This window comes from Rattus rattus, chromosome X, assembly GCF_011064425.1.
Source record: "Rattus rattus isolate New Zealand chromosome X, Rrattus_CSIRO_v1, whole genome shotgun sequence".
NCBI lineage: Eukaryota > Metazoa > Chordata > Mammalia > Rodentia > Muridae > Rattus > Rattus rattus.
Window position 1 is genome coordinate 89,930,271 of NC_046172.1, and position 27,428 is coordinate 89,957,698.

The 27,428-nt window shown below is 37.9% G+C and overlaps 2 protein-coding genes across 2 annotated transcripts in view; both read left to right on the forward strand.

The window, feature by feature from the left end:
• Window positions 1-13,895, forward strand: part of LOC116888073 (RPA-related protein RADX-like) — a 128,632-nt gene extending 114,737 nt beyond the window's left edge. Inside the window, 5 exon segments of the mRNA XM_032889451.1 lie at window positions 2,598-2,888; window positions 4,511-4,629; window positions 4,631-4,678; window positions 7,015-7,033; window positions 13,361-13,895. Coding sequence (XP_032745342.1) covers window positions 2,598-2,888; window positions 4,511-4,629; window positions 4,631-4,678; window positions 7,015-7,033; window positions 13,361-13,497 — 614 coding nt within the window. The 3' untranslated portion in view covers window positions 13,498-13,895.
• A 7,625-nt stretch (window positions 13,896-21,520) lies between these two features.
• LOC116888795 (E3 ubiquitin-protein ligase RNF128) overlaps window positions 21,521-27,428 on the forward strand; it is an 84,351-nt gene continuing 78,443 nt past the window's right edge. The window contains exon 1 of the mRNA XM_032890076.1: window positions 21,521-22,262. Coding sequence (XP_032745967.1) covers window positions 21,857-22,262 — 406 coding nt within the window. The 5' untranslated portion in view covers window positions 21,521-21,856. The remainder of the gene's footprint in view (window positions 22,263-27,428) is intronic.

Below are 27,428 nucleotides of genomic sequence, written 5' to 3' on the forward strand. Positions count from 1 at the left end.
TAAATCATCATCATGGCACTATCCATCAGCTTGATTTTTGGATTTAAAATAACTCTTATGGCACTGGTGACACAGAAGTATGTGTTCAGTTTCTATATCTTCCCTTGGAACACTACCTTTTAACATATAATAATTTTTCAGTATATCTCCAGCTACTCTTTAAAAACTAAGCTCTGTGGTTGGCTTATGGGTAGAGTAAAATATGAAAGGTAATAGTGGTGACACCTTGTTGCTGCCTGTGTCTCCTCAAGGTTTCTTCTAGGACAGGAATCAACAGCAGGACATAAGCGACTGCAAAGAAGCAACTTGGCAAACTTGGTTCACTTAAAATTACATTTGCTTATTAAGTAGCTTGCTTTAGCCTGTAGAAATGACAGCATGAAACTCCTATTTTTAAATCTGCTTTTCGGTCTTATTTTAGCATGAATGTATCTTTACTTCTAATGGCGTGTTATTCAATCAAAGTACTATTTGTGCCAGATTCTTTAGCACCATGTTTGATGTATACCTAATAATTGTTGAACGAATGTTTTAATGGGGAAGGGATAACTTATATTCTGCTTTAGAAATTAAACATACCAGTTGAATTGTACATAGATAATGAATTGACTCCTTAATTGCAAATAAGGTCCTAGGGAAATGGCTCCCTCATCAAAGCACTTGCACTGTGAGTCTGACAGGCTGAGCTCAGATCCCTAACACCCACTTAAAAACAGAAGCAAACTCCACCGCCATGGACACAGAAACAGGCAGCTATCTGGAGGTTGGTGGCCAGCCAGTCTATATGATCAGAAAGTTTCATGTTCAGTTAAAGAGGAAGGGGAGGGGCTAGGGGGATGTTGGCCTGGAAACCAGGAAAGGGAATAACATTTGAAATGTAAATAAGAAATACCCAATTTAATAAAGATGGAGAGAAAAACAAAGAGCCTGTCTCAATAAAATAAGATGGAAAGCAATATGAAATGTTGATGAAAACAGTCATTACCCTCTAACCCTATATGCATATGTATGTGCATGCACACATGCATATGTTGTACACATATACAACTTCAAATAAAAAATAAAGAATAAGAATAGAGACCTTTTTATACATTTGTGTGTGTGTGTGTGTGTGTGTGTGTATGTGTGTACGCACATGTAGAGTTCAGAGGACAATTTGTGAGAGTTGATTGTCCCTTCACTACCATGTTGAGTCCTTGGGGTTGAGCTCAGATTGTCAGGCTCTACAGCAACCTCCCTTACCCACAGAGCCAGTTTACCAGCCCAAGTCCTGAGAGTTTTCACCTCAATTATTTGCCTCTTTCTTTACCATATCTCACACGCGCGCACACACACACACACACACACACACACACACACACACACACACACACATATATATATATATATATAAACACATATATATAGCAGAAATTAACAGTTTATATTTTAGGCTTGAATTCTACCAATAATGAGTGATTTCTATAGTCACCTGTAACCCCACGGCCTTCAGGAGCCCAAAGCATAGAATGTTCCAGAGGTTCAAGGACCAGCCTCGGTTTGCATAAAAGAGGTTAATAGTCCATCTCGGACTAGCCTGAGGCTGAAATACAAGCTATTTTGGTGTGCCTCTCTGTTGCCGTTACTCAAAACACTGGCCACAAAGCAACGAGGTAGGAAAGGATCTGTTTGGCTTACACATGAGAATCCATCCATCATTGAGGGAAAGACAAAGGCAGGAACCAGAAGGAAGGAACTGAAGCAGAAACCAGAGAGGAATGATGCTTATTGGCTTGCTTCCTCTGGCTTGCTAAGCTACCGTACAGCCCAGGTAGAGCACTGCCTACAGGGACCTGAGCCCTCCCCCATCAATTATTAGTCATGGTAATGTCTCACAGACATGGCTCCGGAGCTGTTTGATCTGGACAATTCTCTGGAGATTGAGATGCCCTCAAGACTCTGAGCCATGGCAAGTTGACAGTTGAACAGTTGAAGCTAACTGACACAACAATAAATAAATGAGGGAATATTACCACTGCCAGGAATTCAATTTCACTTGGTTGTATTACATAAAGTAAAAGAAACATGTTTATTTAAGAGCATTTGGAAAATGTAGAAATGCTAAAAAGATGAATTACAAATCTCGACAATTCTAACAAATGGGAAAGAGTACATCACCCTGTGTTCTGGAGGAAAGAATTTATTTAGAAAGATAAATTTATTCTTTCTAGATTAAAAAAACTTTACACAGTTTTAAGATTTATTTTATTATGGATGCTTATTTTGACTGCATGTGTGACAGATAGCACCATGTGTTGCCTAGTACATGCATAGGTCAGAAGAGAGCATTCGAGCCCCTGAAACTGGAGTTATGGACAGTTGTGAGTCACCATGTGAGTGCTCAACTCAGGTCCTCTGCAAGAACAAGTGTTCTTAACCAACCGAGCCATCACTCTAGACCCCTTTCCTAACTTGAATACTCAATTTTCATTTTGTTAGTGATTGATTTTTAAAGCTGCTTAACTCTTCCTTATTAATCTGTCCTCTTTAATGCAGTGAGTGCCTTGATTCAGCTCCTTTATGGGCCAATTGTGCCTATCTCATTGTATTTTGAACAGGTCGAGAAAATTTAACTGCTAATGCCACAGGGAAGTTCAAAAGAATCATAAACGATAGATGGGAGAGTCAGCTGTGGCGAGATAAGAAGTTTAGCTTGAGAGACCACCTACATTATGGTCACGTCGATCCTGAAAGTATTCCACGGAAATTTATTTTGGGGCATGAAAAGTTTCTCACCCAGCAGTTTAATTCTCAGCCTGCAAAATATGTACCACCAGAAGGAAAGCCCCCAAAACTGGATGAATTTCAGAGTGCCCGAAGCCTTGGACATTTTGAAGTAACCATCCTAGGTAGGTGAACTTCTCTTCTATTATTTGTGAACACTATTAATTTCATGTATTTTCATAATTAAATATGGTTAGAAGTTAGCCTTTATGAGTGTGTGTGTGTGTGTGTGTGTGTGTGTGTGTGTGTGTGTGTGTGTGTGTGTGTATAAATGTCTGGGGGGGAAATTTTTGTTTGGCTCAAACGAAATGAAGAGGGCACTAATTCTGATATAAAATAAAGCTCAGATTGTGGGCTTTTCAACACTGTCAAGTCCTTGGAAAACTTGGGGAGATATGAGTGTGGGAACTAACAGAGCTTTCCATGACTGATCTGACTAATGTTTGTTGATCTTCGTTTCTATCGTGGCAATGCTAATGGCCCTTTTTCCCAGCAACTCTGTTTCACCATTATCCCCTCTGCCCCTTCTTTCCTCCTCTCTCACATGTAAGTATGCATGCAGTAAAACGTATAAAAATCCACTGACAATGAGAGACTGAATTTTCAGATGGTCTTCACTAGACTGTGGTACTTGATCTCTTCAGGTACTTTATCAAACTTAGTTTCATATCTAGGAAACAAAAGTCAAGCCAAGATTTCCCATACGTCACATAAAGTAACCATAGAAACAAAGAGTCATAGCGAAACACAGGACTGAATGTTTTTCTTCCTTTAGCACTCTACAGATTGATTGAAACAGATTGAATGTACGTCTCAGTTGACTCATATGTAGTTGTCACTTTTTTATTAGCTTTGGCTATGAGTCAGCTAAAAGCAAGAATAGGGTAGAAGGAACACAAATTTGTCACACTGCTCACCAGATTGAATCAATGTTAGGAGTGTGCTATTTTCATATAAATGTTACCTTACCTGTTTTCAAGGGTGGTTTAGAGGCAAAAGCCAAGCCTTTTATGGATTTTAAAAGAAGGATAGATGTAGGTATCACAAGATCTATAGAGATAACCAATATCCCACCATTTGGCAACGTTTCAACTGAGTTTTCTGGTATGGAAAGAGGGCATTCTTGTATTTATTTGACTGTACATTTAATTTTAGAGCAAAAGGAAACTTACATGATTTCAGTCTCACACTCAGGCTGAGTACAAAGAAGGCCATGATTAAAGATCAGGTTTCCTGAATCTCTCAACCACTTTTGTTTCAGAGAAAACAAACATTGAATATAGGAATCGTAGGTTTTTTTTTAATTCAAACAAAATTCAAGTCTAAATATACCATGTACAATTAACATGAGTTTTTATCTTCAACTAGATTTATTTTCTTAAAGATATGAAAATATGTCAGACATAGTTGAATCCTACCTTGACCTTATATATAATTACTTATAACAGTGAGGTATGGCTAAATAAATCCACAAATGAGTGTATTTCAACATGTGATTTTAACCCATAAATTTTCTGCTTTTAATAGTTTAATATTATACAGAAAAAATATATAGAACTAAGATACATGGTAGTAGGTATTTTGAGATGCATCATGCAACTGAATTTAGTTCCCAGTATGTCAACAGGTTTTCACAGGCCTCAAACTCTTTTGGCACATGTTAGGTAGGATCAAAGCATGAAACTCAAAGTAGCAAAAATATGTTAAGCCACTGAACATTTAATAACAAATGGTCTTTCTCTCACAGGTTTGAACCATGAGATTGCGATTGATGTTGCATTTCTACCTATGTATTCTCCTGAAGATGTTCAAACTTCTCAAATCGACACATTTTTGACCTGCATGAATTACAGCTGTGTGTATCCATCCTTGCGCACCTGTCAGTGGAAGGGTGCCTTCCAAAATCCGATGGCAGGTGACTGGGTTCTTTATCTTAGTTTAAAAAAAAAAAAAATAATGTAAATGACCTAACCTTTTCTAATGGCAAAATTTGTATTTGTCTTAACTCGTTGATATATGTACCACCTAGAACTTAAACCTGAATGTAGCTTTAAGTAAATTAAGTAGCTTGTTTCCATTCCGGTGAGACATGAAGAATATTTTATGATTGTAATTACTTCATCAGACTGACCGAGTATGTGCTTGGAGTGGTGTAAAGCTTCCCTTTTATCCTTTATCCTTTCCTGTATAATTGCCTGAAATTATAAACCTTTAGCAAGGCACTACCGTATAATTGTTTTTCTCCTAAATGTTTGGTTATTCAAGTGCTATTCATTCCATTCCTTCAGGACTGCTAAGAGTATGTGCGATCCCAACAGTGAAACTCTTCGGTCATTTATGTTGCTTCATAAAATACCAGCTTTTTCATTCTATACCTCTAAACTCAACTCTGCAGTTATAGGTGTCTTGTCCATTCTGTTGTTGTTTCTACTCCTTGACCAAGTGATAAAGCTTCTAGTCATTTTCATTGAGCTCAACAACACAATGCATTTAAAAGAGCATTTAAGAAAGCCTTGGATGGCAAGTTTCTCCAAGCCAATGAAGCTTTAGAATCTCTGTTGATTTTTGAGCATGTCTTATGGACGCTACCTGATGATATAACTTGACATTCCTCATTGTGCCAACTGTGTTTGACGATCTAATTTTATGAGATTCTTAAATTTTCCATATAGAGATGATTTGTCAATTAGCTTGCAATATCATGTCCTATATCCCAACTCCTTGGGCTCTCTTATCTAGTGGAAATATTTCTATACTCGGATTCTTCTATCATCTTATCTACCCTGTTCCAGGCTTTCTGGTATATGCATATGCAGTTATTAGACAATTGTAGGTCAGAGTTCCCACTTATCTGCTCATTGCTAATGCGAGTATTCTTCCAGACACCATTAGCATGGTCACATGAAAAATACCTGGTACCAGTCTGCCAAGTAGTTAATATTTGAACATGAAGGACACAAGTCACTAGAGGAGAAAAATAAGGTAGTAGCTAAAAGCAGAGTGATTCATTGTCAGCGGAATAGCACATTTTTATGATACAGCACTAATAATAGTGACAGTGATAATTGTGCTGATCACCATGCCTTTTAACTAGTCCCCCATAGAGACCCCCGTCAGTATGAACACTGCTATCCCCCATTTACAGGTAAAGTACACTGAAAGTCAGTGTCTCACCAGCATGAATAACAGAGCTATAATTTGAATCTGAAAGTTTGCCTGATTCCAAACTTTTCCATTGCTTTCACAAATCTAGCATGAGAGACGGAAATAGGCTTGGTGATATAAAACAGTGGTTCATGGGATAACACTGGTGTCATCTTTTAAACACTATATTTCTTTTCTTTTAATCCCACAAAAACTATGCACATGAATTGTTGAATTTTGTTAACAAAATTACAGAAAAAATCCTGTGAAAGTGAAAGTTTCCTTCAGGTCTTCCAGGTCAAGCCTGCTTACTTATTTATAGCATGTTTTCATACAACAGCATGTACTAATTACAATGTCCTATCAAATAAATGCTTATAAATTATATTCTATAGATATAGCTTTATAATCAACTTTCCCCCCATAACACACCTTGGACATTTTTAGTATTTGTACATCAAGAGCTACTTTATTCTTTTCAGAAACAACAAAATACTCCACTATGTGACTGTACCAAAATTTGCTTTAATGGCCCCCTATTGAAGAGTATTTAAGACTGGTTCCAACCCGCCAAGGCATGTTGGCTAATACCTTTCACTCCAAAACTCAGAAGGCTAAGGTCTGAGGATCACTTGTGAGTTTGAGGCCAGCCTGTCTATATAGGCAAATTTGGCCAGACAGTTTCTAGAGATCTTTCTCAATAAATAGTTTGTTTTTCAAAAGGATTTTCTGTTGCCAACACACTGCACCAAGTATACAGGTATACGTGTGTGTATGCATATGTGTGTGTGTGTGTGTGTGTGTGTGTGTGTGTGCATAGACATGAAATCTTTGTATAATTATATGACTACATCTGTAACATCAGTTCCAAGAAGTCGGTGACTCAAAAAATAAATCTATTGAAAACTGTAGTAAATGTTGTAAAATTGTCCTCCAAATGGCTATATTAATTTAATTGGCACCAAAGCAAGGGTGATATTTGACTGACACCCTTGTGAACTCTAGGTGTTACTGGGTTCACTGATATTTTGCCAACCCTTGGGCCAAAAGTCACATTATTTTACTTTATTTTTCTAAATTATTTTTGACATATTGGTTTATTTACAGGGGACTCACTCCATGGCAAGTGAGTAGAAGCCAAAAGACAACGTACAGGAGCCAGGTCTCTGTTCTACCTTTTGGTTCTAGGATAAAACACAAGTGAGCAGACTCGAGAGCAAGCACTTTGCCCACTGAGCCATCTCACTAGCACACTATGTCTTTATTATCTTAAAACTTAAAATTCCTTGTGAGCCAATTATTTTTGTCTTTTCTAGAAACTTCACTTGCTAACATTTTAAAAAATGTTTTTCTATGAATGTTATTCATCTTATTAACATGGGGTTGTCTTTTCACCTTGAAAAAATACCCTTCATTATATATTAAAATTACTTTTTACCCAGTTGGACATTTCTTCAAAGGGAGGCCTTCCTTGTTATGTAAGTAATTTTACTCTTAAGTGATTGACTACATCATGATTTATGATTCTTCAATTTATGTCATATTCAAAGGCATCAGTGGTTCCAAAGGATAAAACTACACTATCGGCCCAGGGAGGCGGCCCGTCCATAAAGTGCTTGCTCTACAAGCATTAAGGACTTGAGTTCAGATCGCTAGCATCCATGGAAAATCTAGGCTTGGTGACAGAGGCAGAGACAGGCAGATCCTTGTATGCTTCCTGGATGGAGAGTCTCACGTAATCAGCAAGTCTCAGGCCCCAGTGAGAGAAATTCACAAGGTATTTTGGCCGTAGAGGAATGACACCTAAGGTTGACCTCTGGCCTCTACAGACACATGCACACATGCATATGCACACGGACACACACACACACACACACACACACCCCACTTTATTGTTTTGGAGGTATTTTTATAGTCTTCTTTCTCTTCACATATATATTTTTTTATTAGGATCAAATGCCAGAAATGTAAGCAGTCATTTTCATTTCCTCTTCTCCCCACCCCCTGGTAACTGTTCCACTTTCTCTATGCATTTGCCTATTATAGATATTTCATTCAAATGAAATCATACAATATTTGCCCTATTATAACTGGCTTGTTTGACTTTGCATAACACTGTCTGCCTTCATCCATGTTAGAATATGTATCAGCAGTTCATTCTTTTTATGCCTGAATGATTTCACATTGTATTATGTATCACATTTTCTTTATCCATTCATCTGTTAAATTTCTAGAAATTTAGCTTGTCTCCAAATTTGAATATTGTAAATAATTCTGCTATGAACATATATACAGGCATGTCTTTGAATCCATGTTTTTAGTTCTTCCGGTGCATATAAATACCTAGAAATAGAATTGCTGGAATTATATGATATTCTTTTTTTATTTTTTCACATTACATTCCATTCTCCTTCCTCCTCCCACAATTCTTCCCCTTCCCCCTCCAATTCTCCTCTGAGCAGGGTGTGTGGGGGCCTCTTGAGATCCCTGACCCTACACTTCAAGTCTCTGTGAAAGTCTCACTGAGGCCAGACTAAGGCAGCCCAGCTAGAAGAACCTATCGCTTGTACAGGCAACAGCTTTTGGGATAGCCTTTGCTCCAGTTGTTCAGGACCCACATAAAGACCTAGTGGCACATCTGCTACATATGTGCAGGGAGGCCTGGGTCCAGCCTGTGTATGTTCTTTGGTTGGTGGTTCAGTCTCTGAGAGCCCCAAGGGTCCAGGTTAGTTGACTCTATTGGTCTTCCTGTGGAGTTCCTATCTTCTTACGGGCCTACAATCCTTCCTCCTATTCTTCCCTAAGAGTCCCCAAGCTCAATCCACTGTTTGGGTGTGGGTGTCTGTATCTGTCTGAGTCAGCTGCCGGGTGGAGCCTCATAGAGGACAGCCATGCTAGACTCCTGTCTGCAAGCATAACAGAGTATCATTAATAGTGTCAGGGATTGGTGCTTGCCCATGGGATAGGTCTTAAGTTATTGGTTGGCCTTTCCCTCGATCTCTGCTCCATTCCCTGCCCTTGCATTTCTTGTAGACAGGATAGATTTCAGGCCAAAAGTTTTGTGGGTAAGGGAGTCCTTATTGCTTCACTGGGGTTTCTCCTTGGCTACAGGAAGTGGCCTTCAGGTTCCATAACCCAATACTCTGGGGTCACAGCTAAGGACACCCCTATTTATTCTTGGGTACCTTCCTATCCCAGGTCTCTGTCTCTTCCTGGAGATGTCCCCTACCTCCCCACTCCTGTCAGTTGCAGATTTTAAATAAATGGTATTCTTATGTGTAAGTTTTTGAGAAGCAGCCAAACCGTTTTCCATAGTGTGTGTTCAATTTCACACATCCCATGAGCCATGTATGAAGATTCTAGTTTCTCCACAGCCTTACCAACATTTGTTCACTTCTTAATTTTTGTTTAATTTTTAAATAAGTACACAGTTATTTTTAAATGTTGTATGCATGAGCGCATGCGTGCTCATGATGACACATGCATCTGTGCCATGGTGTATATGTGGGGGTCAGAGGACGACTTCCATGAGGTAGTTTTCTCCTACTTTGTGGATTGCAGGGATCAAACTCGTGATCAGACTTTCCCCAGGTACCCTAATCCTTTGCGTTCTGTTTTGTTCAGAGCTGCACAAATATATAGGAAGTGGTACTCTCGTGAGTTTAGCGCCTCAATTCTCTCTATGACTAAGGATTTCAGCATCTTTTCTTGTACATATGGGGCACATGTATGTCTCTGGAGAATTGTCTATTCAAGTACTTTGCTCTTGATTTTTAGTGGAATAAAGTTATCATTAATATGACTTTGTTCTTACAGTTTAAGCTTTTTAATCCACTTAGAATTCATGTGGAGGGTAAAATAATGATTGAGCATATATTTTACAAACGATTAACCATTTATCACACATCATTTAACAAATCTTGCTAATATGAAATCTTCGTATCATTTTAATCATGAAGTTGGATACACACCCACACATATCCACTTGAAAATATTATGTTAATGTGTCTATTGAACATATCTGTAGTGCCATACAGAATTTTCACATAGTTAGAAAAAACTTGATTCTCTGGGTAGTCAGGGTTTCCCATATTGATTTCAAAGACAAGAATTACTACACTGTATTATTTTGTAGATTGAACTGTGCTGCAGTTACAAAGCAGCTCTCAAGTCATAGTGACTGAGCACAATTACAGCTTCTTTCTTCCTCAAGTGTTGTGCAATCAGTCAGCAACTCCCTTCTCATGAACCCGGCTTGCTTCCTTCTTGTTGCTAACGCAGCAGGAGCAAACGGCTTCTAGAGTTGTGAAGGCAAAGAAAGAAATGGAGGACAAATTTGTTTTTATTTACTTTAGACAGGAAATGATGTGTCCCTCCAACTCATATTCCTAGTTGCCAGAACTGTTAACATGATACCAGTAAACTAAAGAGACCAAGATAATTTCCCTTCCCCTGTGACCAAGAATAAGAAGCACTGGGAACACATGGGGTTTCCTTTATCACATCTACATTATACATGTATTTTCCTAAAACAATGTGATTCTAACAACTTCATGCAAATTTACAAAAGTTCATTTTATATAAATAAAATCCTACAGACTTTTCCTAAAAGACTTCTTTGACATAATTAATATCTTATTTTTTATAATAGGAGGGTTTTTCTTTAATAAAAAAACCTAATGCTGATATATTGGTAGCTTCTGTATATTAGCCACCATTCAAACTTAGTGTCTATTTAATCTCTTGAGGCAGCCTATGATACACACACACACACACACACACACACACACACACACACACACACACTAGATATGGAAATTCAAAGGTAACTTGTCACTTACTCAAAGTAGAACATAACTGACGAAGTCAGCTAGAGAGAACTCTTCAGTTTTATGGTATAGAGGATATGTAAATCAATTTTAAAAGTCACTATGCAGTGATAGCACAGATTTGTTTCAGTTAGCATCAAATATAAAGTTCTTAGGAATTTTTCAAACTATCTGGATTAATGGGCTTCACACTTAAAGAAGGTAATTATATATTATTAGCAATTACTGGCACATATTCATTATCACAAATTTGATTCATTCATTAGGGGTGTGTGTGTGCTGTGTGTGTGTGTGTGCAATATCTATATGTGTGTGTCTGTGTGTGTGTGTGTCTGTATGTGTGTGTGTCTGTGTGTGTGTGTGTGTGTGTGTGCGTGTGTGTGTAGCAGAGGAAGATATTGAGATATTTTGAAGCTTGAGCTTTTCTATATCCCATTTAAGGCTCATTTGATTCTCTTAAGCATGATGTGTGCTTTCATTAAACAAAAACAAAGCAAAACAAAAAAAAGCCAAAAATGAAACAAAAACAAATGAAGTCCCTGGACTTTAGCACAGTATCTGGAGCGTGAGAAGTGAAAAGTACAGACCATGATGCCATATGTGTGGATGAAATCACCATGGAATTTTGATTGTTACTTCTCAATGCTTTTATTATTTTGCATTTAAAACAATTGTCACTGAACTCTGTCATCCATTTAGCTTAGTAGTAGTTGCCTAATGTTTTGATAGTTTCCTTAAAACTTGAGAGCCACAAACTGGAAGAGAGCAAAGCACTGGAAAATATCATCCTGAGTGAGGTAACCCAATCACAGAAAAACACACATGGTATGCACTCATTGATAAGTGGCTATTAGCCCAAATGCTTGAATTACCCTAGATGCCTAGAACAAATGAAACTCAAGACGGATGATCAAAATGTGAATGCTTCACTCCTTCTTTAAAAGGGGAGCAAGAATATCCTTGGCAGGGAATAGGGAGGCAAAGATTAAAACAGAGACAGAAGGAACACCCATTCACAGCCTGCCTCACATGTGGCCCATGCATATACAGCCATCCAATTAGACAAGATGGATGAAGCAAAGAAGTGCAGGCCGACAGGAGCCGGATGTAGATCTCTCCTGAGAGACACAGCCAGAATACAGCAAATACAGAGGCGAATGCCAGCAGCAAACCACTGAAGTGAGAACAGGACCCCCATTAAAGGAATCAGAGAAAGGACTGAAAGAGCTTGAAGGGGCTCGAGACACCATATGTACAACAATGCCAAGCAACCAGAGCTTCCAGGGACTAAGCCACTACCTAAAGACTATACATGGACTGACCCTGGACTCTGACCTCATAGGTAGCAATGAATATCCTAGTAAGAGCACCAGTGGAAGAGGAAGCCCTGGGTCCTGCTAAGACTGAACTGATGAACATGATTGTTGGGGGAGGGTGGCAATGGGGAGGGATGGGAGGAACAACCCAGCCATATAGAAGGGAGGGGAGGGTTAAGGGAGATATTGGCCTGGAAACGGAAGGGAATAACAATCGAAGTGTAAATAAGAAATACTCAAGTTAATAAAGATGGCGAAAAAAGAAACAAAGCAAATGATTTCTCTTAAACTTTTCAAATTGGCTCTGTGCCACAATACATTATCATGTAACCAGGCCACTTGTTATGCTGTAGTGGCCTTTACTTCCTCCTGCAATCTGTCTGCCACAGTGGATGATCATAGTCTTCGGAGGCTGTCTCAGGCCATGTGGCAAACCCTTGGGTGTGTGTAGGGTTGTCTTACACAGGATCATTTAAAGGAATTTGTTCCCTTATATATCTCATTTCTCAACTTCCTACTTAACCCTGGATTTTTCAGTCTGTGCTCGTTCTAACTGCGCCCTTCCTTGTAATATTTTATGTTACATGCTTTAAGAAAAAACCTCCATTGGGAGGGCACCCTGCTATGAGATCAAACAAAACTTTGGGTGGGCAGCGAAAAAAGCTATGTCAGTCATTCTGAAATGGCTGTCAGGTAGAGCAAAAACACAGTGGTATCCATCAGGATAAATCCTGCATTGGTCCCTTTAGTCTAGCAAACTCAACCAGGGATAGGAACTGCTCTGCTTACGGATGAGTCATCAGAGTGTGAGTGGTAGGAAACAGGCAGTTTAACGTTCCCAAGACAACAATTTCTTTCTTCATGTGTATTTGTCCTGATAGTTCTAAATATTTGTCTAAGTTCTGCAATGGTATATATATTTACTATGCCCTTTTTATAAAAGTTCACGAGAATATGCAAAAGCTATGTTAGTTCTAAAAATACACCTTGAAAAGAATACCTAATAACAAGCATATTTAAAATCCAAGATGTTTGTGACCTTTAAAATATGTAGATTTACTTTACTTCACAAAAAAAGAGAGAGAGAAAGAAAACCAAATACTCTCAAGAGATGTGTAGAAGAACATTGGTGACTGTATATATAGGCATGTTTTCTGTCTGGAGAAATTTGGTAAATGCATGCGATGAATTAAAACAATTAAGGATGCCCTTAATATTGTAAGGGAAAAATCATCAGTGTGATTCTAAATCCTGGTAAATATTTAACTTTTTTTTTACAATACTTACCATCTCTTTTTGCACTTTTAGGTGACATTGTAAAGGCAGCAGCTGACCTGGATAGAGTCCACATCATCGGTATCTTGGATATCTGTAATTTGGGTAACAATAAAGTGGAAGTCTGTTTGCAGAAAATTTATACTCCAGATAAGGTTCTTAAAGATTAGTAGGCAAAACAATTACAGGTTCTAATTAGTATACTGCTTTAAAGAGAACCTATTATTTTCTTGTTATTTTCATCAGAATATTACATGACCTTGAAAGTTAAGTGGTTTTCAGTTCATCTTGTATTTAGCACTCACATCTCATATCAGATTCATTATTGAAAAAAAGTCCAGTCAATTTTATGTGTCAAAAATTACTTCACTTGTATGTGACTGTTATCTTAACTTGTAACAATTTATGTTTGGAATAAATTCTTTGGCAAAGTGTACTTTTATTCCAATGTCTCTGTACAAGGTACCTTGGCTTATACAATTTAGCAGCTTTCTGATTTCATTCACATACAGTGATAAATCTTACATTGAAAATTCAAAGACTGAGGTATCATTCTTCTAAAGTGACCACCCACATTTCTTATAAGCAGGGTAGTACCTGTCACGTTCACATACATGGATCGTAACGAACCAATTATCCCTGGTCTCTGCATTTGCCATTAAGTAAATATGCCAAACTGCCATAGAAATTTTTCAGCCCTTTATTGTGATTTCCAATGCCTTGAAGTTTTGAGTGTTTTGGCCAGTGTGTAGTGTTAAATTTAGAGGCTACAATATATCTACATTCGTACTGGGTTCGTTGGTAATTTCAGTATATGTAATGTGATTTTAGACTGTGAAATTTCATCTCACATTAATATATCTGAAGTGCTTGTATTAAAAGTAGAGAAAAGTAACTAAGGGAATTTGTCTCAGTCTGGTTTTCTACTACACTGTGTTTCAAAGGTAAATAAGTGGTCACTCTACATTTGTGAAGACCTGTGTCTGATACCCATGTGACTAGCTAAATGAACCAAAACAACTGTCAAGATGAATTTGATTGTAGTTGAGGTATAAGGAAATCTATGAGGAAACAAGCTTTCCTTAGAACCCTATAATTCTGTGATGTCATGTGCTATTGCCGTTTTAATGTGCTGGGAAGCTTAGGAACTTAAAGGTGCACTGTGTATAAAAGTGTTCAGTTTTCTTGATAACTGTATGGAATAGTTAATTAGAACTGTTAATTTTTGTGTTACTAGTTTCAGAGTGTTATTAAATATGTTAAGATGCAGTAACTCTTTTGGTCTCCTCTCTCATTTTGAACATAGTTCGTGTGTGTCCTCTATATCGAAGGGCTGTGTATGTACTTGAAAGCGACCCAAGGTGATTTTCACATGCAGGTTTGAATACTGTGGTGTTCAAATGGAATTTGGTGATTTTGGGTTAACTTATTACAATTTCAAAAGGGCAGTTTGATGTTAGAGCTGCGTCCATAATGGAAAAATGTTAGAAAAACTGTACAAAAGTATGATTTCTGTTCTTATATTTAATGGAAAATAACTTTTCCAATTTTTTCAGCTTTTTTCTTTTTAATTTTATTTTTTTACTTATTCAGTTTACATCACGCTCAGTGCCCTCCTCCTAGTCACCCTCTCTCACAACCCTTCTCCTATCCTCCCTCCCCTTCTCCTCTGAGCAGGTACCCCCCACAAGCAAGTTAAACAACTTCTCTTAGAAAATTATATAACAAAGGCTAGAACTGGAGAAGTCACTCTGTGGCTGAGAACAATTGTGACTCTTGCAGAAGTCCTGGGTTTGAGTCCCAGCACCCACATGTTGAATCACAACCCTCTGTAAATGTAGTTCCAGGGTATCTACCCCCATTTTCTGAACTCTGTAGTACTAGGCACGAATGCGGTACACATACATATATGTGGGCAAACACCAATACGCATTAAAAGGCATAATTTTTTTTTTCGGAGCTGGGGACCGAACCCAGGGCCTTGCGCTTTCTAGGCAAGCGCTCTACCGCTGAGCTAAATCCCCAACCCCTAAAAGGCATAATTTTTAACTAAGAAATTTATATTCTAGTAATGCATCTGTTTAAATTCAGAGTTAAACATCCGTGTCCACACTTCTGGTTGTTGCAGAAGGCACATATTTACTGTGGCTGTTTCCCAAGTAGAGTAGCAAACTGCCATCGGGAGAATATTAATTTCAAATATACTAACATGAGGCCATCTTCCAAGAAACAAGTCAGTGGATAAATGACAAAATAGTATGTATTTTAGGACCACCGTCTCACCAAAATTTCTAATTTTGAATTGCACATGAGACAGAAACATTAAAATACGTGGGTACGATATTAAAGTGCCGATTTGAAAACATGCTGTCTGACAGGGGTGGAAGACAAAAGAGGGGCAGCAAGCAAAATCTAAAAACATTAAACACATGTATAAAGGTGTCAAAGAAATTTTTTGATTAAAATTTTAAACTAAAAAAAAAAAAAAAAGAAAAACATGCTGTCTGCCAAATATATATTTATACTTTATTTTCATTTTTGAATTATATAGGGGGTAGGAGGTATGGCACATGTTCATAAAGGAACTGCACGTGTTGAGTCCAGAAGGGAGCATCAGATTTCCTAGGTTGGAGTCAGAGAGTGAAGTGTGTGTGCTGGGAAACATGCTTAGGCCGCTCTAAGAGCAGTGCTCACTCTTCATGTCAAGATAGCTCTCCAGCCTTCTACCAAATACACATTTTTTTAACTTTTTGTTGGACTGGTCCTAATTCATTTTGCTCATATTTAGAAAAGGGTTTGAAAGAGCTTTGAAATTCATAATTGGTGAATATTTCTTATTAACTAACAAGTATAACCAATTCTTATCTCTCCTTTTATATTAATTTTCAGTTTAGCATACAAAGTCATGGGTTTCCCTGTGACATTGTCTCCTTTGTTCTCACCCGTTCCCCTCCCCCACTGCTCTTCCTTGTTCCTCCTGCTTACCTTCCTGGTAATCCCTTAGCATTGTCTCCTCTTCTTATGGCCTCCATTACTCCTCAACTCCTTACCTCCCCTAAGATCTCGTCTTACCTTCTCATGATTCCCCTTCAGTTTCGTGACCTACACACCTACACATAAGCACACACAAACACACACACACACACACACACACACACACAGACAAACAATTTTAAATATAGTTTATGCATGCAAGAATAATCATGATATTTTTCTGTATCTAGTATATTTTGTTTAATAATAAATTCCAGTTGATATTCATTTCCCTGAAAGTGTCATAATTTCATTTTTCTCCATGGCTGTGTAAAATTTGTTTTATGTACCATATTTTCATTATTCATCAACCTGGGTACTATGAAAAGTGCACATTAAGCCTAGCTGTATGAGTATCTTTTGGTATGAGGATTTAAAATACTTTGGGTGTATATGCTACAGTGGTATATCTGGGTCATGATCATTCTATTTTTATTGCTTTGAGAAGGCTCCATACTTATTTCCATACTGGCCACACAAGTTTTACATTCTTACACATATAAGCTTCCACTTATTTTACATCCTTGCCAGTATTCATTGTCATTTGTCTTCTTGATGGTAGCCATTATGGTTGGGAGAGCAGGAATCTCCCAATAGTTTTAATTTACATTTTCTCGATGGCTAAGGTGGGTCAAAATTTTTTGAGCATTTATTTGCCATTTCTCTTTCTCATTTTGAGAACTGTCTATCCGGCTCATTAACTAATGCATTGGTTGATTGATTGGGCCTTTTGGTGTTTAATGGTCAGTTCTTTATTTATCTTAAATACTGATACTCTGTTAGATGTGTAGTTAGCAGAGATATTCTTTCATCCGTAGGTTGTCATTTGTTTTTGTTTGCTTTGTATGCCTATTTTTCTGAAGTCATTTTGTGATTTGTAGTTTGCTGGTTTACTGGTTGTTGTTTAGAATGCATTGACTGTTTCTTCTTTCTCTCATAAGCATGAGTACCAAAGATTATGTAGATGAATTGATGAGAGGTGATATGCATATTAACTAGAATTTCTTGTTTCAGTGATGAGCTGGTTTCAGTAAAGCACATTTAGGGAAAATGTTTGAAAATAGGTTAAAAATTACATTTAGGGCCTGTGTGATTGTTTTGGTGATTTGAGATTATATTCGAGTTTGTGAGTCTACACAAAGAGAGAGAAAGAACCCACTAAGAGAAAAATATATGTCATTCATATATATATATATATATTATATATGTGTATATAATATATATCGTACATATATATATATTACCTCTAGCCTGAACTTATTTTTTTTAATTAGATATATTTCTTTTCTTTACTTACATTTCAAATGTTTTTCCCGTTTCCTGTCCATAAGCCCCCCATCCCCTCTCCCTCCCCCATACGGGCATTCCCCCCATCCATCCCCCTTACTGCCCCCCATATTCCCCTGCATTGGGGGGTCCAGACTTGGCAGGACCAAGGGTTTCCCCTTCCTCTGGTGCCCCAACAAGGCTATTCTCTGCTACATACGCAGTTGGAGCCCTGGGTCAGTCCATGTATAGTCTTTGGGTAGTGGTTTAGTCCCTGGAAGCTCTGGTTGCTTGGCATTGTTGTTCTTATCAGGTTGCAACTTCCTTCAACTCTTTCAATTCTTCCTCTAAATTCCCCCAAGGGGGTCCTGTTCTCAGTTCAGTGATTTGCTGCTCTAGTATTGATCTCTGTATTGGACATGCTCTGGATGTGTCTCTCAGGAGAGATCTATATCCAGTCCCTTTCTGCATGCATTTTCTAGCTTCATCAATCTTATCTAGTTTTGGTGGCTGTGTGTGTGTGTGTGTGTGTGTGTGTGTGTGTGTGTGTGTGTGTGTGTGTGTGTGTGTGTGTGTGGGTTGGTTCTGAATGGCCGTACCTTCAGTCGCTGCTCTAAACTTTGCTTCCATATCCCCTACTATGGATATTTTCCCCCTTCTAAGAAGGAGTGGGAGCATCCACATATTGGTCATCCTTCTTCTTGAGCTTCCTGTTGTCTGTGGATTGCATCTTGGGTAATTCAAACTTTTTGGCTAATATCCACTTATCAATGAGTGCATACAAAGTGTGTTTTTCTGTGATTGGGTTACCTCACTCAGGATGATATTTTCTAGTTCATTCATTTGCCTATGAATTTCATGAAGTCATTGTTTTTGATAGCTGAGTAATATTCCATTGTGTAGATGTACCACATTTTCTGTATCCATTCCTCTGTTGAAGGGCATCTGGGTTCTTTTCAGCTTATGGCTATTATAATTAAGGCTGCTATGAACATAGTAGAGCACGTGTCTTTTTTATATGTTGGGGCATCTTTTGGGTATATGCCCAGGAGTGGTATAGCTGGGTCCTCAGGTAGTGCAATGTCCAATTTTCTGAGGAACCTCCAGACTGATTTCCAGAATGGTTGTACCAGTCTGCAATCCCACCAACAATGGAGGAGTGTTCTTCTTTCTCCACATCCTTGCCAGCATCTGCTGTCACCTGAGTGACAAAACAATCTCAGGGTTGTTTTGATTTGCATTTCCCTGATGACTAAGGATTTTGAACATTTCTTTAGGTGCTTTTTGGTCATTTGGTAATCCTTAGCTGAGATTTTTTTTTAGCTCTGTACCCCATTTTTTAATAGGGTGATTTGGCTCTCTGGAGTCTAACTTCTTGAGTTCTTTGTATATTTTGGATATTAGCCCTCGATCAGATGTCTAATTGGTAAAAAGATCTTTTCCCAATCTGTTGGTTGCCGTTTTGTCCTAATGACAGTGTCTTTTGCCTTACAGAAGCTTTGCAGTTTTATGAGGTTCCATTTGTCGATTCTTGATCTTAGAACATAAGCCATTGGTGTTTTGTTCAGGAAATTTTCCCCAGTGCCCATGTGTTCAAGATTCTTCCCCACTTTTTCTTCTATTAGTTTGAGTGTATCTGGTTTGATGTGGAGGTCCTTGATCCACTTGGACTTAAGCTTTGTACAGGGTGATAAGAATGGATCGATCTGCATTCTTCTATAGCCTGAACTTTCTATTTGCCTTTATATTCTGTCTCTCCGTCTCTCTGTCCTTGCCCCCACCCCACTTCTGTGTGTATGTTTGTGTATAAGCAGCTTTACTATCTTGGGGAAATCTAAAACAAGTTGACCTCAGTTTCCTTATTTGTAACATTTGCAAACTAACGAGCCCTTCAAGTTCTGTGAGTCCTTTGGTTTGTTATTATGATTATTGGAATGCTAAAAATGTCTTAGTTTATATCCATAAGTTTCTGAAAATGTGCTTTTCTGTTAAGAATATCTTATGTTCTTTATTAAAATATCAGGTATAATAGCTCACTATAATGAAAAATAAGCATAAAATCTTTTAATAATACTTGTTTTATTGAAATAGTATAAACATAACACATTTACATACATACATACATACATATATACATACATACATGCATGCATAGTATTGGTAAAAATTGTAATTTTTAGTAAGTTCCACCCCCATGATTGACACTTACCCTTTCGACTACTTTTGCTTCAACCTACCTTCTTTCTAAGAAGCCCCCCTTCGACTTTCATGACTTATTTTGGATGTGACACACTGACTGCACATTGTTCAAATGAGCATGGATGGGGGAGATTCACTGGAACATGTGTTACTTTTCGGTACTGAACAGCCACGGTGGGGGTAGAACCTCACGTTCTGCCCTCTTGATGAAATGTTGACAACCTAAGCCTTCTTTCTCCAGAGAAATTTAACCTAAGAGTTTAGTGACATTGACCTCAGTGCAGCAGCACTAATACAAGATGCTATGGGAGAGCTGTAGGTTTGAAGGCACACAATAGTGTGACTTGTCCAGAACCAAAATGTGGGTTGAAAGTATTTTAAGATCATCAAAATTGGCCTTCTCTATTTTGCTAGTTTTTCCTGAATCGATGTTTAAAATGATTTTATGAGTCTTCCTGGTAGAGAAGTTGTAATTAACTTTCTGGAAGGTTATTAGGGTGCATGTTAAATGCTGATGTTTAATTTACCACTAAATAATTGGCCATCAGAAAATTAGTTTGGGACAATAACACAATAACACTAATAATTTTTTGGTCTCATCATTTCCTCTGTCCTTACACCAAAATGGTAGTATCCAAAGAAAAACTATGAACAGCCTGTGTTTACATAGAACTTAAGACATGAGACATTGACATTTTTGTGAGATTTTAGCTATTAATATTTTTATTATTTAAGAAAATAATTAATAACTATAAAGAAAAGACAAAAAATAAGATGAAGCACTTTCATTACACCCACCAACAGTATTTCCTCCTTCCTGTTGGGCTTCCCCTGAATTCCCCCCAGTCTTCCTTAGTCCTTGCCTAGGACTTTGGACTGCCAGTGTGACTGCTTTCCTTTTGATCTGGTAGCTTTCTGCTTCCTCCAACAGCCTGATACCTCTTTGTATAGATTGCTAACCCTTGAGCCCATGAGACTCCTGATACTTGTTTGTCTTATCTGTTCCTCTATTCCTTCTGCAGCCCTGAGCACACACTGTAATCTCCCCACCCCAGCAAGTTGTGCAGACCCTTTGACCTTCTAGCAATTGCTGCCAGTGTCTACTCTAGTCCCAATTTAAAACTGTGAAACAAAGAAGGCAGTGGAATAAAGTTGCTATACCTTTGTAGGGAAAATGTAAAAGCTTTTCATGTTTAAAAGTAAGGCTTGACTAGATCTTTCCAGAGTATAAAACCTAAAGAGAAATAATTGTAGATAACAATGAACAAATATTTGGTTGTCTACTGTGGGCAAGGAACTAAAAGATCGCGAACTACTGAAGTATGTTTACTTGTAATGAGTAAACGAGGTAACCGAAGTCATTCCTTGGGGAACCTCCTTAGAAAATAATTCGCAAAGAAAATTGGAGAGGTAAGGGTAGCAAAAGCCTTTTTACTAGGGACATAGCAATTAAAAGTAGGGATTTTAACTTATTCCCAGCTCAACTGGTTGATAGCGTATTTCACCCGAGCTTGGAAAACCAGTTTTGTGTTTTAAATATTCGGAGAGAGAGGTGACTTTCAGCCTTGTCACGTGGGATTCCCAAGAGTCCTGTTCCTCATTCCAATCCACTCCGTGTTTATGAAAGTGCATTAGCTGGAACAGAAGAAAAAAAAAATTCACTGCAGGAAGTCATCCAATCCTGATAGACTGATATGTAGGGAAAAGTTGATAAATGTTGCTTTTTTTATTACTAACGTAGTCTGGTTAAGGGGTGTGTGTGTGTGTGTGTGTGTGTGTGTGTGTGTGTGTGTGTGTGTGTGTGTGTGCGTGTGTGTGTGTACTGTTGGAGGAGGGACCAACAGAAGGGAATGTAGATAAAGTGAAAAGGAGCCGATGCATTCAGAGCTTATGTTGCGGGAGGTGAGATCAGTTACCTGCCTGCAACTGAAATTTCAACCTTCTGTTTAGAAGGGACATGAGTGGACAATGGTGACTGATAGTTGGAAGTATCTGCAGACATCTTAAGTTTTATGAACAAATGAACAAGCAATGAATCAGAAGACTAAGTACAGTTTTCTTCAGCTCCTGGTAATTTTTACCTTTTTACTTCGAAGTACAGCGTCGTTCTCGATGAACGCCTATGTGACTGTGACTTACTTCAATGAAAGCAGCAACTACACCGAGACGGAAACGTGTGAGTGTGGTGTCTATGGATTAGCCTCGCCAGTGGATAATGCTATGGGAGTGGTGGGCATCCCTAGGAATGGTAACCACCAAGCTTGTGACTACAACACTGAGTTTACCAACACTGATAAGCCTTGGATTGCCCTGATAGAAAGAGGCAATTGCACGTTTTCTGAAAAAATTCAAGCAGCAAGTAGAAGTAACGCCGATGCTGTTGTGATTTACAATTCTCCAGAGACAGGCAACCAGACGATACAGATGGCAAATTTTGGTAAGTAATGATTGATTCCCTAAGAGAATTAATGTTTTGTTTGACTTAAAATTGTATTCCCATCTACAATTACTGTATGATCTGGCAAAGAATTTAAGTCTTATAATCTTACATTAAGTTGCCTTCTCCTGGCACTATTTGCAGTTATTTTATTCTTAGTCAATATTTTTAATTTGTCCGAAGGACAGGAACAACTAACGAAGTGATTCTTGACTTCAGGTTTGCATAGTTTTATTGGTTTCTTCAACATGCGTTATATAGCAGCTTTTAAATACTGTGCCTTTACCTCCATCAGCATCAAAACAGCATTTTCATTTCGGTGCTATTTAAAATTTCTCAGTTTGATTCATTGGCTCCTGAAAATTGGTCATATATGTTCCCATGAACCTGTAAAACCGATCCATTAGTGCTCTTAGATAACAGCAAATGAGCTCGTGAGACTTACAGGAAGCAGAATCTATCTGTGCCGAATGCATGAAGATTTGGGTCTATCTAAGGGAAGACATGCAAATGATTCTATAAGAAACGTTACCTGTTAAAAAGCCCACATGAGAATATGTCATCTCAACAGTAAAGATTTCCCTTGGAAAGGTTTCCTAAGGAGTTCTTCGGTAAACTAAATCATCTTTCTACCTTCTTAACTGTTCAAGGGAAGTTAGTTCTGAGAAGTCTTCCTTGCATTTTGGAGAAAAGAAAAAAATGAACCCCACTTTGAAAGTAAATGAAGAGCTGTAAGCAAATGCATCGAGTATTTTGGTGTTTGTCATGCAAACCAATTTAATCAGATGTCAGAATCGTTAAAAGAAAACAATACAGCCTGGGTTACTCATAGGAGAGTTATACACCTGAAACATGGCAGTTTACTGACACTGTTTGGCAGTCAAGCTGGCTCCTTTCTCTTGCTATGGAGAAATAGGATGCAGTTGCCCTTCAGCAGCGCCAAATTATTTAAAACACAGCGACACTCTGCTGCTTTTTAAATTATGTCCTGGGCATTGCTAGGGCTTCAGGCGAGCACATTTCTTTTTCAAGCTAAAACAATTTTATTAGCCTCCTGTGACTGTTCTTAATTTTGCCCAGTCCTTTGCTTTTTGTAGAAATAAATTAACACAATCTTCTGGTGATGATTAGAGATTAAAATTAGTCAGGAAAACAAAACAGAAGCAAACAGAACATGGCTTCCTTTTAATCGAAGCTTAGAGGTCCTGGGTACTCAAGTTTCTTTGGTTGTACACAGTCATAGTCTGCTTATTGACACTCCTGTGTTTTTAAAATACAGTGTCTAATTACATAGTAGTCCTGTTCTCAAACTTTTCTTTGCAAGTGTCCACTAGGGATAAACATTGTATGAAATATGAGTGCCCCATTGCTGAATTTAAAATATTTACTGAGGGTCACTCACAGTAAATCTCTTTGAAAGGCATGTAGATCATGTGAACATGTGGCTCTGAATAGATGTTTTAACAGGAAGCAGTTATACTTATATGACCAGCAACATTTACTTAAAGGTTCATCATTAGCCCTGTTTTGAAATTAAGCAATGATCCAAGTAACATGCATTATACACACCTGACATCGGAACTGCTTGGGAGGCTGGGGCTGAAGAATAGGGAATTTGCAGACATTATAGGAAATATAGTGAGATACCCACCTCAAATAAATAAAATAAGCACACTGAAAAAAGTAAGTGTAGAAGTCAGGTGCACTGATACATGGTTATAATTCCAGTAGGTGGGATGCTGAGGCAGAAGGATCCTAAGTTCAAAGCCAACCTGAACAACAAAGTGAAATCCTGTCTCCAAAATGAAGGACAGGAAAGAAGAGAGAAGACAGGGATAGGAGATGACAGGGAGAAGGAGTGAGGAATAGAGGGGGAAAAATCAGTGAATTAAGTGAGGCAGGTAGAGGACAATGCTACAGTTAGATGTGAGTTGGAAATTCTAGATATCGGTTTATTGCACAGTGGGACTTTAGATAATAAGGTACTGTAAACTCTATGAAAAGAAAGAAGGGGTTTTTTTTTTTTAAGGTTTCACCATAAGGAAATGGTCAATGTTTGAGGAGTTAGAGATTTACCCATATATCATAAATCATCGTATTAATATGTCCAACTTTTGTGCTTTTATATCAACTTAAATAGAAACGATAGCGAAGTCATGACGGTAATAGTTTACGTTTATTGGCACATAACAATACACCTTTATTTCTTTCAACAAAAATGTTTTAACAATGAATGATGTCAACTGTAAATGATTAAACCTGTAGCTTCACTTTTGCCGTTACTCGTATCGTCACTACCAACTAGTCTAGCGTTGGATTCCTTCCTTCCTGGAAATGGCCCTCACATAGAAACTGTTTTCAATACAGTTGATAAATATAACACAGAGTGGTTACTTTACTACATAAGGAAAAGTGAGTTAGTACTTACTGCCTTTTCCTTAGTGTTTCATTCTATTTTCTTTGCCATAAAGGATTAAGGAACAATTTACCTTCCCACAAAGCATATGGGTTTACTTTCCACCATGCCGTGCTTTGTCCAAGCTGGAGGACATTTTATAAAATCACTCTAGTCTTTGTGACCTGTGAACCAGACCACTCGCTCCTCTCTGGTTCCTCCCTTCCTTTCCTTCAGCCCTAGTTTCTCACCGGGCCTACCTAGCCCTTCTTCTTAAATGCTATATGGGAGGGTCTGGAGGGAAGGAAATAAAGGGAGAAATTGTGTAATTATATTATAATCTCAAAATTAAAATTAAAAAGGCCGGTAATTAACAATGTTGAGTTTATCAATCAGTGCAGCCAAAACCAAACTCACACTGTTAGAAACCACAGGATGTCTCAGTAAGACTAGGTAGGCTTTAGGTAACTAAAGGAAGTAGGGCATTGACTAACCATCTAATCTGGTTTGAAACTATGTCAATTCCCAGGATGTTGGGCTTTCAGTGCTAAAACCAGGAAACTCCTGGGCAAACCAAGAAATATTGACGCTGATAGCTGGGTTTATTTTGGATTCATATGCTATCAAAAAATCAGGGAAAGCGTTTGATGGTCTCTAAGTAAATTCTTCCTTTATAATGGCAAAGAGCAGTCAGAGGCTAAAACCATCGTTCATGGAAAAGCAATAGTTATTCACATTAACTAGATAGGGGGCTACTTGGCCATTGTTGTGGCTTTGACACTACTAACATTTTCCCTGTATTCATACATGGTCACAACAGATTGCTTCTGCCTTCATGCATCATGGTCTCAGAAGGACCTTCTCCGTTGCTCATATTCTATAAAATCATTTATCTTGAACAAGAAAAAGCAAGGTCAAACTGCTACTAGCATCCAAATTGTGGACAATAGGGGGCACTTATTTCTTTCCCAATGACAATCCATTTTGTGCATACCCATACAGTTGTGTAAATATGTTCTATGTCCCCAAAGTCCTTGTATATTTCTGTGCCTCCATGACCAATAGAGGCTGCCTCCAAGGTTGCAATAAACCTACAGGGTTTTACTGCACTCCTTGATCATCATAGTTTTGTGATATATGAGCCAAATACCCTTATTTCTGTGCCCTGGCTATTTTATGGCCTTCACCTGGCATTTTTCTGTTAAGTGCTAGTTAAGTTACAGCTAGAGAGAGTTGTTTTATTATTGTTGTTATTATTATTATTATTATTATTATTATACTTACTCATCCTTAAAGATAAATGTCTAATGTAGTCTCCCAAGTCACTGAGTGTTTGACTTGTTATTTTTTTATTTTATTTTAAACACCTTGAGTATGTCATACATGAGTACTGAATTCACATCATTTTTGCCCCATACTGTCCTCTAATTCCTCCCATGTCTTCTTCCCCCTATTTCCTCTCAACTTTATGGCCTCTTCTTCTATTATAATTTTTATGCATCTATATACACATGCATAAAAAATCACAATCTGCTGAGTTCATTGACTGTACTCATACGTATTTGAGTTTAGGGTCTATTATCTAAACCCATCCAGGAGCTCATCCATGGATAACTGATTCTCCCTTTCTTGGTAGGAATTAATTGCCTACAACTCTTGATCTTGGGGTCAAGCCTTGTGAGATTTTGATCACCCATGTTTGCACATAGTTGGTACAGCCATTGTACAGGTTTTGTTTAGGGAGCCATACTGTTTTCTTGTGTGCAACTTTTTTTTTTTTTTTTTTTTTTTTGGTTCTTTTTTCCGGAGCTGGGGACCGAACCAGGGCCTTGCGCTTCCTAGGCAAGCGCTCACCACTGAGCTAAATCCCCAACCCCTTTGTGTGCAACTTCTTGTTATCAATGGAAAACATTTTTGAGACATTAGAAATAGGTTTACTGAGCACCAGTGGAAGGGGAAGCCCTTGGCCCTGCTAAGACTGAACCCCAGTGAACGTGATTGTTGGGGGGGGTGGTAATGGGGGAGGATGGGGGGGGGAAGCCCATATAGAAGGGGGGGGAAGGATTAGGGGGATATTGGCCCGAAACCAAGAAAGGGAATAACATTAGAAATGTAAATAAGAAATACTCAAGTTAATAAAAAAAAAAAAAAAGAAATAGGTTTACTTAAGGGCTCACCTTTGTTTTAACTTTTTTTTTTTGCAAGATTATAATATAATTACAAAATTTCTCTCTTTCCTTTCATCAAAACCTCCCAAGGAGGGGTGGCTTCCTGTTCTCTTATAAATTCTTGTCCTCATTTGTTCACTGAGTATTAGTGTGTGTGTGTGTGTGTGTGTGTGTGTGTATGTGGTGTGTGTGTGTGTGTATGTGTGTGTGTGTGTGTGTGTGTGTGTGCATGTGTACATACATATATATTTCTTATTATCCCCTGCTTAGTCTGTATAATATTATTTTGTATATATGTTTTCAGGACTGGCCAGTTGGTATTGGATAACCAATTGGTGGGCATAACTTCTTTTTAAAATTAAAATTAAATTTTGTTTTGCATTTATTGTGTGTGTATACTACAATCTAAAAGGTATGAAATTGAAATGTAGTTCCTCATAGTTTTGGTTTGCATTTCTCTGATGATTAGAGATTTTGATCATTTCCTATATATCTATTGGTTATTTATATATCTTCTTTTTAGAAATATCTGTTTACTTCTATTACCAGTTTTAACAGGGTAATTTATTATTTGTTTATTTATCTCCATATTCTGAATATTAG